Raw genomic sequence first — 12,015 nt, forward strand, 5'->3', positions numbered from 1 at the left:
ATTATGGCCTCTGTCATTGCTCAGGTCGCATCAGTATAAACAGTTGACTGATCTGCTGCGACAATAGTTGTGCCTCGATCACTAAGGCGTCGTAATCTGCGTGCGAAACAGTTGGTTTGCACTAGTACACTGTCCAGTGATCATGCTAACAGGAGCCGGTGTCATCGCATCCTTGATCTTATATGTGTTCTCTGCTGCTATGTCCAAGGCTGTGTCAGACTGTGATGCTAGGATTTCTTTAACAGGTATTGGCAAACGACTGCTCCTTATTATGTACAGTAAGCTATTGGAACGGTTCCCATGTCTAATGCTTCTTAAGTGCTGCAAGTATTGCCAAGGCTTTCTATCCCCAATATCTTCCTGAGTGAGAACCTGATGCATTTGCCCCTCCTGTGATGCTGACACTCACCAGATCAATCCTACTTTAAGCTGGTTGTAGTAGTTAGCTTCTGGTGGCGAGGAAATTATATCCTGCACTTCCGCAGTGTACTGCTTGCCTACTTGGCTTACTACAAGCGCAGAATTAGTGCCTGCTGAAATTCCAGTATAAAAAAAAAAAACTGGCTTCCACCTGCGCAAATCACAAAGCTGGATTGTGTGGCCAGAAAGAGGTGGTCTTACAGCCTGTCATGACAAGACAGGATTTGCATCAGTCATTTTGCAAATCTCTTTCTTAAGCACTCATTAATTCAATGATACTTTGCAGATAAATCGTGTAAGGGGCCACCACTTTTTAGGTACAAACTGTGTGGACTGTCGTTCAATTATTAGAACCTGCGTACACTTAATACAACAGAACAAACTACACAAAAGCTCCCTTTAGTGATCGCAGCCATGTTTTGTACCAAACATGTAGCTAATGTGGTTCCCACAGGAAGTACTGTAATCCTCATGTCTGCGAAAGGGATTACTTTTATCGTATTCAAAATTATTTCTGGTAAAATCAGAATAGTGTGAGAAAAGCCAAATAGGTTAGTAAAGCCATATGCTTGTGTAATTAAATTTGTACCAACCTTATGTAGCATGTCATTGTGTCTTCAACAGCTTTCAAAATCCTTTCAGCAAGTTTGAGCACTGTAAAGGCATATATCGTAACCTAGGAACAGATCAGTTACTTATTATGGCTCTCAACCTTTGAGTGTAGTTTTATAACATGTAAAATTATTTACTTTAATGAAAAATCTGTAATTTGTGAAAGCAAGTTTTTAGAGTGACATTAGCACTCAATATTAAAAGATACATTTTTAAGAACTGTATTTCTCATCTGATGTATGAACAGCTGTAGCATATTTTAATTGAAACTTTTGCTTGTTAGGCATGTTTGTGTCAAATAATAGTTGTCTCCAGGAAAGGCAGCTATTAGTAATGTTTCACATTTCTGCAAATCCTTTTTTGCTCTGTAATTGTTTTGGTATCATAATCCAGAAAGACTCACTACTACTTTTGGGATTATCTTTCAGTCTTACAACAAACTTTTTCATCCTGTTAGTGTGCAAGAGGATTGGAAGATTAATGATTCTGTACCTTACTTTGCTTTCTCTCCAGACTGAAATTGTTGTCAGCATATTTATAATGAAATACATGTTAGTGCCAAATTAGCTTTCAGAATATGTGTAAATTAACATCTGATCCTAAAGAAGTTTTCAGTGTTACCAACTCTCTTAAAAAATAAATATTTTGAAGTGCTATGATGAAATCAGTTGTAAAGTAACGAAATATTTTGCACTTGAACTTTGTAATATATTGAGTTACTTGTGGAAGTAATCTTTTTCACAGAAGTACTTTCCAAAAGAAACTTAAATCTGCTGTTGTAAAACACTCCAGACAAAAGGAGACAACATGTTAGTAAATAATTACCAGCCCATCTCATTTTTGAGAAATGATGTACAATGTACTTTTTACACGCTTAGTACAGTAAAACATCCTCCGTAGCAAACAGTTTTCTTTTCAGGAAGGTCTGTCAGCTGTACAGGTTACATTTACCTTGAAAGATGATGTACCACAATCAGTAAGTCAGAAATTACTACCACTTTGTTACTTGATGAAGACTATTGATTGTGTGAACCATGATACCCTAATGTAAAAATTAGAATATTATATAATCTGATTGACGAAAGGAATGTGTATCAGTTTCATGTCAGTCATTTTATGATATACACTAAGAATGTGAAACAGTCAGACAGTTACGATTTTCGGTCCTCTGTTGTTTCTTATGTACATGAAAGATTTTCCACTTGCAGTTTCAGAATATGTAAATTTTGTACTTTTAGTATACAGTACAAGTAAGTGGCGACAGGAAGGGCATCTGGCCACCCCTTTAAATTAACCATGCCAAATCCGTTGTAACCATGCCAAATCCGTTGTAACCATGCCAACCCTGCAAAACTGTGGGACAAAGGCACTAGCAAAAGGAGAAAAAAGAGTATACGATACAAGTATAGTGATAAAAAATAGTATCAGTCCCCGCACTGAAAAGGCAGCTAATGAAATGTTCCATAACATCAAAAGGTGGTTCAAGGCAAATAGATTAACTTTGAATTTTTGCGAGAGTCAGTATGTACAATTATATGCTTCCACAGGACTCCACAAGCTGTAAAAATAAGAGTCTCAAACAATGCAACACAATTAGTAGAAAGTGTTAATTTTAGCGAATTACAAATAGACCACACCCTGCATAGGAAAACTCACTGCCCAGAATTAGTGAAACCCGTCAGCTCAGGTTCGTTTTCAGTACGCATGATTGTTGCTATTTAAAAGTGGAGAAACTAGCTAATTCTTCATATTTCCACTCACGATTGAGTTACGGAATCATTTCTAAGAGAAATCAAATTACAGTGGATAGTATTTTTAGAATGCGGAAGCATGTTCTAAGAATTATATCTAGTATTAATTCGAGAATATCTTGCGGAGACCTCTTCAAAAAATTGGGTATTTTGGGAACTGCTTCACAATAATTATATTCATGGCCATCCTTTGTCCGTACCAATATTTTTCTCTTCACAAAAATAGTTCACAAACTAAAACAAGTTCCAATTACAATCTCTACAAAGACGTCAAGGCATTAACATTAGTATAGGAGATAGTCAGATACATAGGTACACATGTATTGGACAACCTACCTGGGCATATTAAATGACATTTCGACAATGTAGTGGGGTTTAAAATTGAATTGATGAAGTTCCTCTAATGCAAGTCTTCCTACTCTTAAATTACATTTTAGGTTAATTTATAATTATCACTGTTGTACAGAATGTATACTCATTTCACTGTATTGCACGTAAATGTACATCCTTGTCTTCTTTCCTCTTCCCAGAGGCCACTCTCCATGGGATATGTGGGGTACAACTATTGTAATGTAGTTCAATCCCATAAAAATTTTCAGTACTTTGCGAATAACAGGTTTTCTTTTTTGTTACAGCCTTGGTGCATCCTGACAATCAGCTACTTGGTTTCTTAGCATACAGTGCTGTAGATGCAATGCGTGCAATAGAATTGTCAAGGGGAGAGTTCCTCCTTGTGTTTCAAACATTAGGGGTGTATGTTGATGCACAAGGCAGAAAATCTCGTGATCGTGAAATCATGTATCCTGCCATTCCTACTGCTGTTAGTAAGTATTGTCTGAAGTGACGTATTTTGTTTTTAATTGTAGGATTTCAAATAGCTGATTTAGTACATTTCAGTTTTTGCAGAAATGAGGAGAAATTAATTAATAGTGAACCAAATTAGTGTGATTATTCAGTGCACTTGATGATTTTTGTTTACACAAGTAACCCTTCTCTATAGTGTAATGTTTTTCATTTATTACTTATTGTTCTTATTATTTTTCTTAATTATTTCAGGTTATTGTGATGGACATCTCTTGGTGTATAGTGAAACTCATGTAGATGTTTTCAACTGTGCAACTGGAGAATGGGTACAAACAATAAATGTAAAGAAATCGAGACCACTAAATGTTACAGGAACCCTTAGTATTTGTGTTATAAATGACATGCCACACATAATCTACCTGAGTAATGTTCATCAACGTAAGTAACAGCCTGTGTTTTTTTTACAAATTAAAATGCGTATGGTTAGAAGAAGAAGAAGGAGTAAGCAGTAGGCCTGTTTAAACATGTTGAAGATGGAGGTGTTATTTATCTGAAACGAAAATTGGGAAGTTTAAAAATAAAATACAACAGCCTAGTTAGATGCCAGTAGTAAGTTGCAAAGCAGTGGGAATAGTTGCCCACTTATCAGATGTATAAATTCAGCTGCTTTGAGTTTTACTATCATTCTGTTTCTTATCTACACATACATAGCCGGCCGCGGTGGTCTCGCGGTTCTAGGCGCGCAGTCCGGAACCGTGCGACTGCTACGGTCGCAGGTTCGAATCCTGCCTCGGGCATGGATGTGTGTGATGTCCTTAGGTTAGTTAGGTTTAAGTAGTTCTAAGTTCTAGGGGACTGATGACCAAAGCAGTTGAGTCCCATAGTGCTCAGAGCCATTTTTACACATACATAGTCACTCAGCAAGTCACCATGTGGTGCATGGCAAAGGGTATCTTGTTTCACTGTTAGTCGTTTCACTCTCAAATGAAGCAAAGGAAAAATGACTATTTATATGCTATCATACAATTCTGATTTATCTTGTCTTCACAGTCCTTATGTGACATATATGTTGGTAGCAGTAGGATTATTCTGCAGTCTGCTTCAAGATGCTTAGTCATGCTTAGCTAAATGTGTGGGGTGTTAGCTACAAACAACTACCCAAAAAATACACAAAAGAAAATGGCAAAGAATTGCTTTCGTTATTAGTAGCACATTGTAACAATATGTCACAAAAAAGCAAATAAAATAGTAGTACTATTCTCAATTTTTATCTACTACATGCTTTTCATCTTTTACATGCAGGTATCAAAAGCTCTCTGGAAACCTAGAGATACCAAATTAATTTTGAATCCCTTGTCAGTTGGAACACTTTGTCTGAGTAAAGAGCTAGTTGTGTTACAAGAGTGATGTTTTCTAAATCTATGTTGACTGTGTGTCAATAGACCATTGTCTTCATAGTAATACACAATGTTTGAAGTCCGCCCCCTGTAGCTGAGTGGTCAGCGTGACAAAATGTCAAGCCTAAGGGCCCGGGTTCAATTCCCGGCTGGGTCGGAGATTTTCCCCTCTCGGGGACTGGGTGTTGTGTCGTCCTAATCATCATCATTTCATCCCCTTCAATGCGCAAGTTGCCGAAGTGGCGTCAAATTGAAAGACTTGCACCCGGCGAACGGTCTACCCGTCATGAGGCCCTAGCCACACGACATTATTATTATATAATGTTTGAACACAATATATGTTCCAAAATCCCATTACACATCAGCATTAATGATACGGATTGGTAATTTAGTGGATTACCCATATTGCCTTTCTTGAATATTGATGTGACCAGTGAAACTTTTCAGTCTTTGGATATGGATCTTCCGTCGAGCAAGCAGTTGTATATGATCATTAAGTATGGAGCCGTTGTATCAACATACTCTGAAAGGAACCCAGTTGGTATACAGTCTGGACCAGAAGACTTAATTTTATTAAGTGATTTAAGTTCCTTCATTACTTTGAGGATATCTATTTCTAAGTAACTCAGGTTGGCAATATTCTTAATTCGATTTCTGGAATATTTACTTTGCCTTCTTTGGTGAAGAAATTTCGGAAGGCTGTGTTCAGTAACTCTGCTTTGGCAGCACTCTCATCAATAGTATTTCCATTGCTATTATGCAGAGAAGGCATTGATTGTGTCTTGCTGCTAGCATACTTTATATATGACCAGAATTTCTTTAGATTTTGTGCCAGATTATGAGACAAAGTTTCGTTATGGGAACTGTGATAGGCATCTCTCATTGAAGTGAGCACTAAATTTCCAGCTTCTGTAAAAGATCGTGAATCTTGGAGATTTTGCATTCGTTTAAATTTGTCATACTTTTTTCATTGTTTCTGCAACAGTGTCCTGATGTGCTTTGTATTCCAAGGAGGACCAACTCCATTGTTTGTTAATTTATTTGGTATAAATCTCTCAACTGCTGTCGATACTATTTCTTTGAATTCAAGCCACATCTGCACTTACATTGTTGATTTGGAAGGAATGGAGATTGTCTCTCAGGAAGGCGTCAAGTGAATTTTTATCTGCTTTTTTGAATATGTATATTTTTTTTTGCTTAGTTTTGGAAGATTTTGGAGATACAATATTCAGTCTCGCTACGATAGCACTGTCTTTACTAATCCCTGTATCTGTATTGATGCTTGTTATTAGCTCAGGATTATTTGTTGCTAAGAGGTCAAGTGTGTTTTTGCAACCATTTACTATTGGAGTGGGCTCATGAACTAACTGCTTGAAATAATTTTCAGAGAATTCATTTAGCACAATTTCCGACAATGTTTTATGGGTACCTCCAGATTTAAACATGTATTTTCGCCGACATATCGAGGTTAAATTGAAATCACTATGAACTATAATTGTATGAGTTGGTTACGAGTTTGAAGTTAGACCCAAGATTTCTCTGAACCTTTTGGTAATTGTATCATTTGACTTGGGAGATCAGAAAAATGATCCAATTATTATTTTATTCCAGTTGTTAAGAATGACCTCTACAAATACTAACTCACGCGAACTACCAACTTCAGTTTCGCTACAAGATAAACTACTTCTAACAGCAACAAACACGCCACCGCCAACATCAGATGGTGTTATAACAAATTCATCTAATGCAGGGCTCACAGTGTTGTCTACTGGAAAACAGTGCTGTGATTTCAAGCTGTAAAGTAAATGTAAAATTTCCATGTTTCATGAATAATGCCTAAGTCTTCCTCCTAGTTTGTGAGTAATTGAATTGTGCTCTGACAGTATCTCGGATGCACGCACAGTCAGTTGGTCTGTTCCAGCAGTGTTTTTAGTGTCTTATTGTGACACATCCGTCATATGTGTGAGGCTCTAATTGCGGGGAACGCCAATAATCATGGCCTGGATTTTGTCATGTATCACTCATATACGCGAACTGTGACTTTTACAGTATTATGCTTGTGGTAGGAAAGGACATGTGCAATCCGTATTTTTGCAACGGAACAAACATAAGAATTTGGCCCACTCACAAAAACCCCATCCTTGTCATCAGTTGTTGAATCAACCAATCCTTGATGTCACAGCCAGAACTGTTCCCATTTCATTACAGGACAAAGTCGCTGCAGAACTTAAAAAATTGCAAGATAACAGAGTTATTGCAGATATGAGTGCTCAGATCGGCTCCATATATGGACAGCAGTGGGTGGTTGTAGACCAGCACTCGCAGAACAGGTTGTAGTGATCCGTATCAAGTGCTTACTTGTACTTTGTCTATAGCAAAGACTATTACTGTTTGCATCTCACTTGCGACACTGATGTAACACCAAAGTTAAGTATTGTCAATTTGCTTTATAGAAAGAAAACTACTAATGTTATTTGCTTGAATTTTTGTATAGCATCCCGAGAATGCAGCATCCCCTAAGCACCCTATAAGCAGCGAGTGGGCGAGATGCAACAGATTTCATATGGCGTTTCAGTTGTATAAAGGCGTTATGGTTGCTGTGGACTGTATGAAGTTAACAGCTTTCTTTCATAACAGCTTCAATAGATAGGGAACGTAGGTTGCCTTGGAGATAAATTTGTTGAAGTACATCACCTTACCCAGAAACTAACTCACGTCTTTCAAACTTTGAGAACTGCTAATTTGTCTATGATGTTGAAGTGCTCTGCTGTTGGCACATGTCTTCATTTGCTTAATGTAGAAAAGCGGCATTTATGAATCTGACACTGGAGACTGTTTGACTGGAATCAATGAAAGAACGCTTCTAGATTTCGCAAGTTTTGTTCCCACATAGCTCCTCTGATGATAACGTTCTCTAAATAGTTAGCACACTGTGGTATCTTTTGGATGAACTGCTCTAAATGTTTTTGAAAAATAACTAATGCACCTGCAGCACAGAACAGTAACGGTTTGTACTTTTACATCCCTAATGATGTGTTAACCACAAGTATCCATTGTGTTTATGGACCTACCGTCAATTGCAATTATGTGTCCGATAAATTGATTTTTGAAAAGTAATGGCCCCCAGCCAGAAGGTAAAATTCCTTCAATCACACTCACAATTTCAAGAGACCTTACTTTTTTGGAGTAGTTTACATACTGTAAATTGATTGGTGTTCTTCATAACTTGGTCGGTAGCTCAAATTTCAGTCCCAGTCAGTTTTAGTGCTGTCATGTGTGCATGAAGAAAAAACCAAATAAATATGGAATAAAATTGTATGCTCTTTCTGTTTCTACAACTAGCTACTGTAATAAACAACTTAAAAAGCCTTGACAGCCAGAGTCAGTGGTCATGTGTGTGAGCTGCGCTTGCATTAATGTGTGTGTCTGTGGTATCTGTCTATGAAGAAGGCCTTCCGGCAGAAAGCTTACATGTTTAATAGTCTTTTCGTTGTGCCTGTCTGCGACTCAACATCTCTGCTATATGGTGAGCAGCAATCTATCCTTTTCATAATAAAGACATAAAAGGTTTGCTTTATTTGTTCAAGACTCTGGAACTCACAAAAAAAAGTGGAACCATGTTCATCAGATAAGAAACTTCTTGGCAACGATGTGGAAATTCAAACCTGGCATCTAGCGTTAATGCGTGAAACATAGAGCTCCCTACCATTCTAGTAATGACTCAAGGGGCCACAACAGAAATAATGTAACCAGGTCTTATCATTGATTTTATCTTCAATAGAACTGGTGTTGACAGTTCGTTCAGATTTATAGCTGTTATCAGTAAGAGTGGGACCAAACTTTTTATACATTTATTTATTTGTCTGGCGTTAACTGCCTTGTTTTTTATTAAGACGAGGAAGTATAAACATATTCCTTCTTGGCTTTATGTAGACAATTGGAAGAACTTAACTGAAGGAGAATATCCCTGCAACACTCATTTACAATTATTGGCATAACATTTTCTTGACAATGTTTCTATTACTATGAAAATGGCCGATGCAACCCAGTACTACAAAGCATGTTCATATTAAGAGAAGAGGAAGTGTGTAGGAGAGAAATCAGAAGAAGCATTATCAACCTCCATGTTCCACATTGTTTCCACCATTACTACAAAAAAATAAACTATGTTTGAATAATAAAATTTATTTTTAAATCTAAAGAATCTATTTTTTGTAGTCCCACCCTCCCACGAGACAAAAGATCAGTATTTCAGATGAACGAAACAGAACAAAGTATACACTCTCTCTACAGTTTTCATCATTTCTTTTAATAACTTTGATAAAAAAACATATTTATGTGTACTAAAATAAATGTTTTGTTTTTTTATAATACACTATTTCTCACTTTTAAAAATGGTATCAAACAACTTTTTATACCTTATTGAACAATGGAAACTTCTTATACCTTATCTTAATTTTATAATTTTCGTTAATAGCAACTCAAAAATCATCAGTTTCAGAACTATATACTGTGCACCAACATTGCAACAATGAATATATTAAAACTAGTTTGTATCCTTCCAGTATTTGATGCAGACAGAAAAACCATTCAAATAAGAAATATAATTATAACTTACGAGGGTTGGAACTTTAATTGTGGCAACTATTTATTTACAGCTCATACAAAATAGATATGTGTTTCAAAGTTTTACTTACCTTCAAAGTAGTCACCAGCATTGTGTATAATCCATTGCCAGCCATATGGAAGTTGCAGGGTACTCGTAGCAGTTCCAGTTGTGTTGACAGTTGGGGCGATGAATGTGCCAGTTCTGAATCGAATGCCGTGAAGTGTTTCCTTCAGTTTAGAAATTGAGTTGAACTCATGAGTGCTTAAGTCAGGGGAGTGCAGTAGGTGGCAGAGCACCTAGCAGCCCCATCAGTCAGACAAATCAGTAACAGCTTACACTGTACGTGCTTGAGCATTGTCTTGCAAAATGATGGTCAGGTCCTGCAGAAAGAGTCATCACTTCTGTCTCTAAGCTGTTCATTTTTGGAACACAACCTACGACCAGCTTAGAGACAGAAGTGATGACACTTTCTGCAGGACCTGACCATCATTTTGGATGACAATGCTCAAACACGTACAGTGCAAGCCGTTACTGATTTGTTTGACTGATGGGGCTGTTAAATGCTATACCACCTACTGCACTCTCCTGACTTAAGCCCTCGTAAGTTCAACTCAGTTTTTAAACTTCGCTTCAGAACTGCCAAAAATTCTTCGGGCAGTAGACCACACCGCTCGAACTGTCAACACAACTGGCACTGCTAAGAGTATACAATGACTTCCACATGTCAGGCTATGGGTTATACACAATGTTCATGACTACTTTGAAGGTCAGTAAAACTTTGAAACATGTATCTATTTTATATGAGCTGTAAATAAATAGATGCCACTATTAAAGTTCCAACCCTTAACCCACTCCCACCCCCTCTGTATTGATGCCTGTAAATCCTTCAACTTTCAGTACTTTGTGCTGGATTCTGGGCTAATTTCTGTATAGGTAAATATATAACTATAGTGTGTAAGACTGACAGTAATTCTTGTGATATAGGCATTATGTTTTACTTGCTTTCAAATAATTGCAGTAGGCATATTTTTTACCTCCACTCCTTGCCAATTTTTACGTCTTGCTGACTGTGTGTGTCATAATCCTAAATTATAATTCGTTTGATTCATATTTCAGGTGAGTTAATAAATGTTACTCAGTGTGATGCTTCTGGCCGCCCAGTTCCAAGACCAAGGCGTAGGTTTTCATTAAGAGAAGGTCACAGGGCTGCAAGAACGTAAGTTATTTACAAGCTGCATCATACATATTGTTTTAATTGTAGGTTTCTTTATTAGCACAAACTATGGATTAAGTGATATGACATAGTAAGACTGAGCCTGTAGCTTATGAAAATGATGCTTCCACTGTAGCACAAATATGTGTCCGCATTCTTGTTGTAACATGATTGTGCTAAGATATACTTACATTATATGAAGAAAGTGACATGAAAATACAACATCGAACACTAAATAGACCTGCTTCAGAGAAATTTGGTTCCGGGATCTCTTTGCTATTTATACATACACTGTGTGATCAAAAGTATCCGGACACCTGGCTGAAAATGACTTAAAAGTTCATGGCGCCCTCCATCAGTAATGTGGGAATTCAATGTGGTATAGGCCCACCCTGGGCCTTGATGACAGCTTCCACTCTTGCAGGCACATATTCAATCGAATGCTGGAAGGTTTCTTGGGGAATGGAAGCCCATTATTCACAGAGTGCAGGACTGAGGAGAGGTACCGATATCGGTCGGTGAGGCCTGGCATGAAGTCGGCATTCCATAACATCCCAAAGTTGTTATATAGGATTCAGGTCAGGACTCTGTGCAGGCCTGTCCATTACAGGGATGTTATTGTCGTGTAACCATTCTGCCACAGGCCGTGCATTACAAACAGGTGCTCAATCTTGTTGAAAGATGCAGTCGCCACCCCCAAATTGCTCTTCAACTGTGGGAAGCAAGAAGGTGCTTAAAAAAAACACAACTACACCATAACACCACTGCCTCCGAATTTTACTGTTGCTACTACATACGCTGTCAGATGACATTCACCAGGCATTAGCTATTCCCATACCTTGCCATCGGAATGCCACATTGTGTACCGTGGTTCATCACTCCACTGTTCAATCGTCCAATGTTTACGCTCCTTACACCAAGCAAGGTGTCATTTGGCATTTACCAATGTGATGTGTGGCTCCAAGTTTTCTCACCTCCCACCTAACTGTCATAGTACTTACAGTGGATCCTGATGTAGTTTGGAATTCGTGTGTGATGGTTTGGATAGATGTCTGCCTATTACACATTACAACCCTCTTCAATTGTCGGCAGTCTCTGTCAGTCAACAGACGAGGTCAGCCTGTACTCTTTTGTGCTGTACAAGTCCCTTAATGTTTCCACTTCACTATAGCATCAGAAACAGTGGACCTAGGGATGTTTAGGAGTGTG

General features: G+C 37.8%; 1 protein-coding gene across 1 annotated transcript in view; it reads left to right on the forward strand.

Annotated features, from left to right (window-relative positions):
• The window catches only part of LOC126260255 (serine/threonine-protein kinase Genghis Khan), a 325,774-nt gene that overhangs the window by 285,201 nt on the left and 28,558 nt on the right, over positions 1-12,015 (forward strand). The window contains exons 27-29 of the mRNA XM_049957581.1: positions 3,419-3,607; positions 3,840-4,025; positions 10,710-10,809. Coding sequence (XP_049813538.1) covers positions 3,419-3,607; positions 3,840-4,025; positions 10,710-10,809 — 475 coding nt within the window. The remainder of the gene's footprint in view (positions 1-3,418; positions 3,608-3,839; positions 4,026-10,709; positions 10,810-12,015) is intronic.

This window comes from Schistocerca nitens, chromosome 5, assembly GCF_023898315.1.
Source record: "Schistocerca nitens isolate TAMUIC-IGC-003100 chromosome 5, iqSchNite1.1, whole genome shotgun sequence".
Classification (NCBI taxonomy): domain Eukaryota; kingdom Metazoa; phylum Arthropoda; class Insecta; order Orthoptera; family Acrididae; genus Schistocerca; species Schistocerca nitens.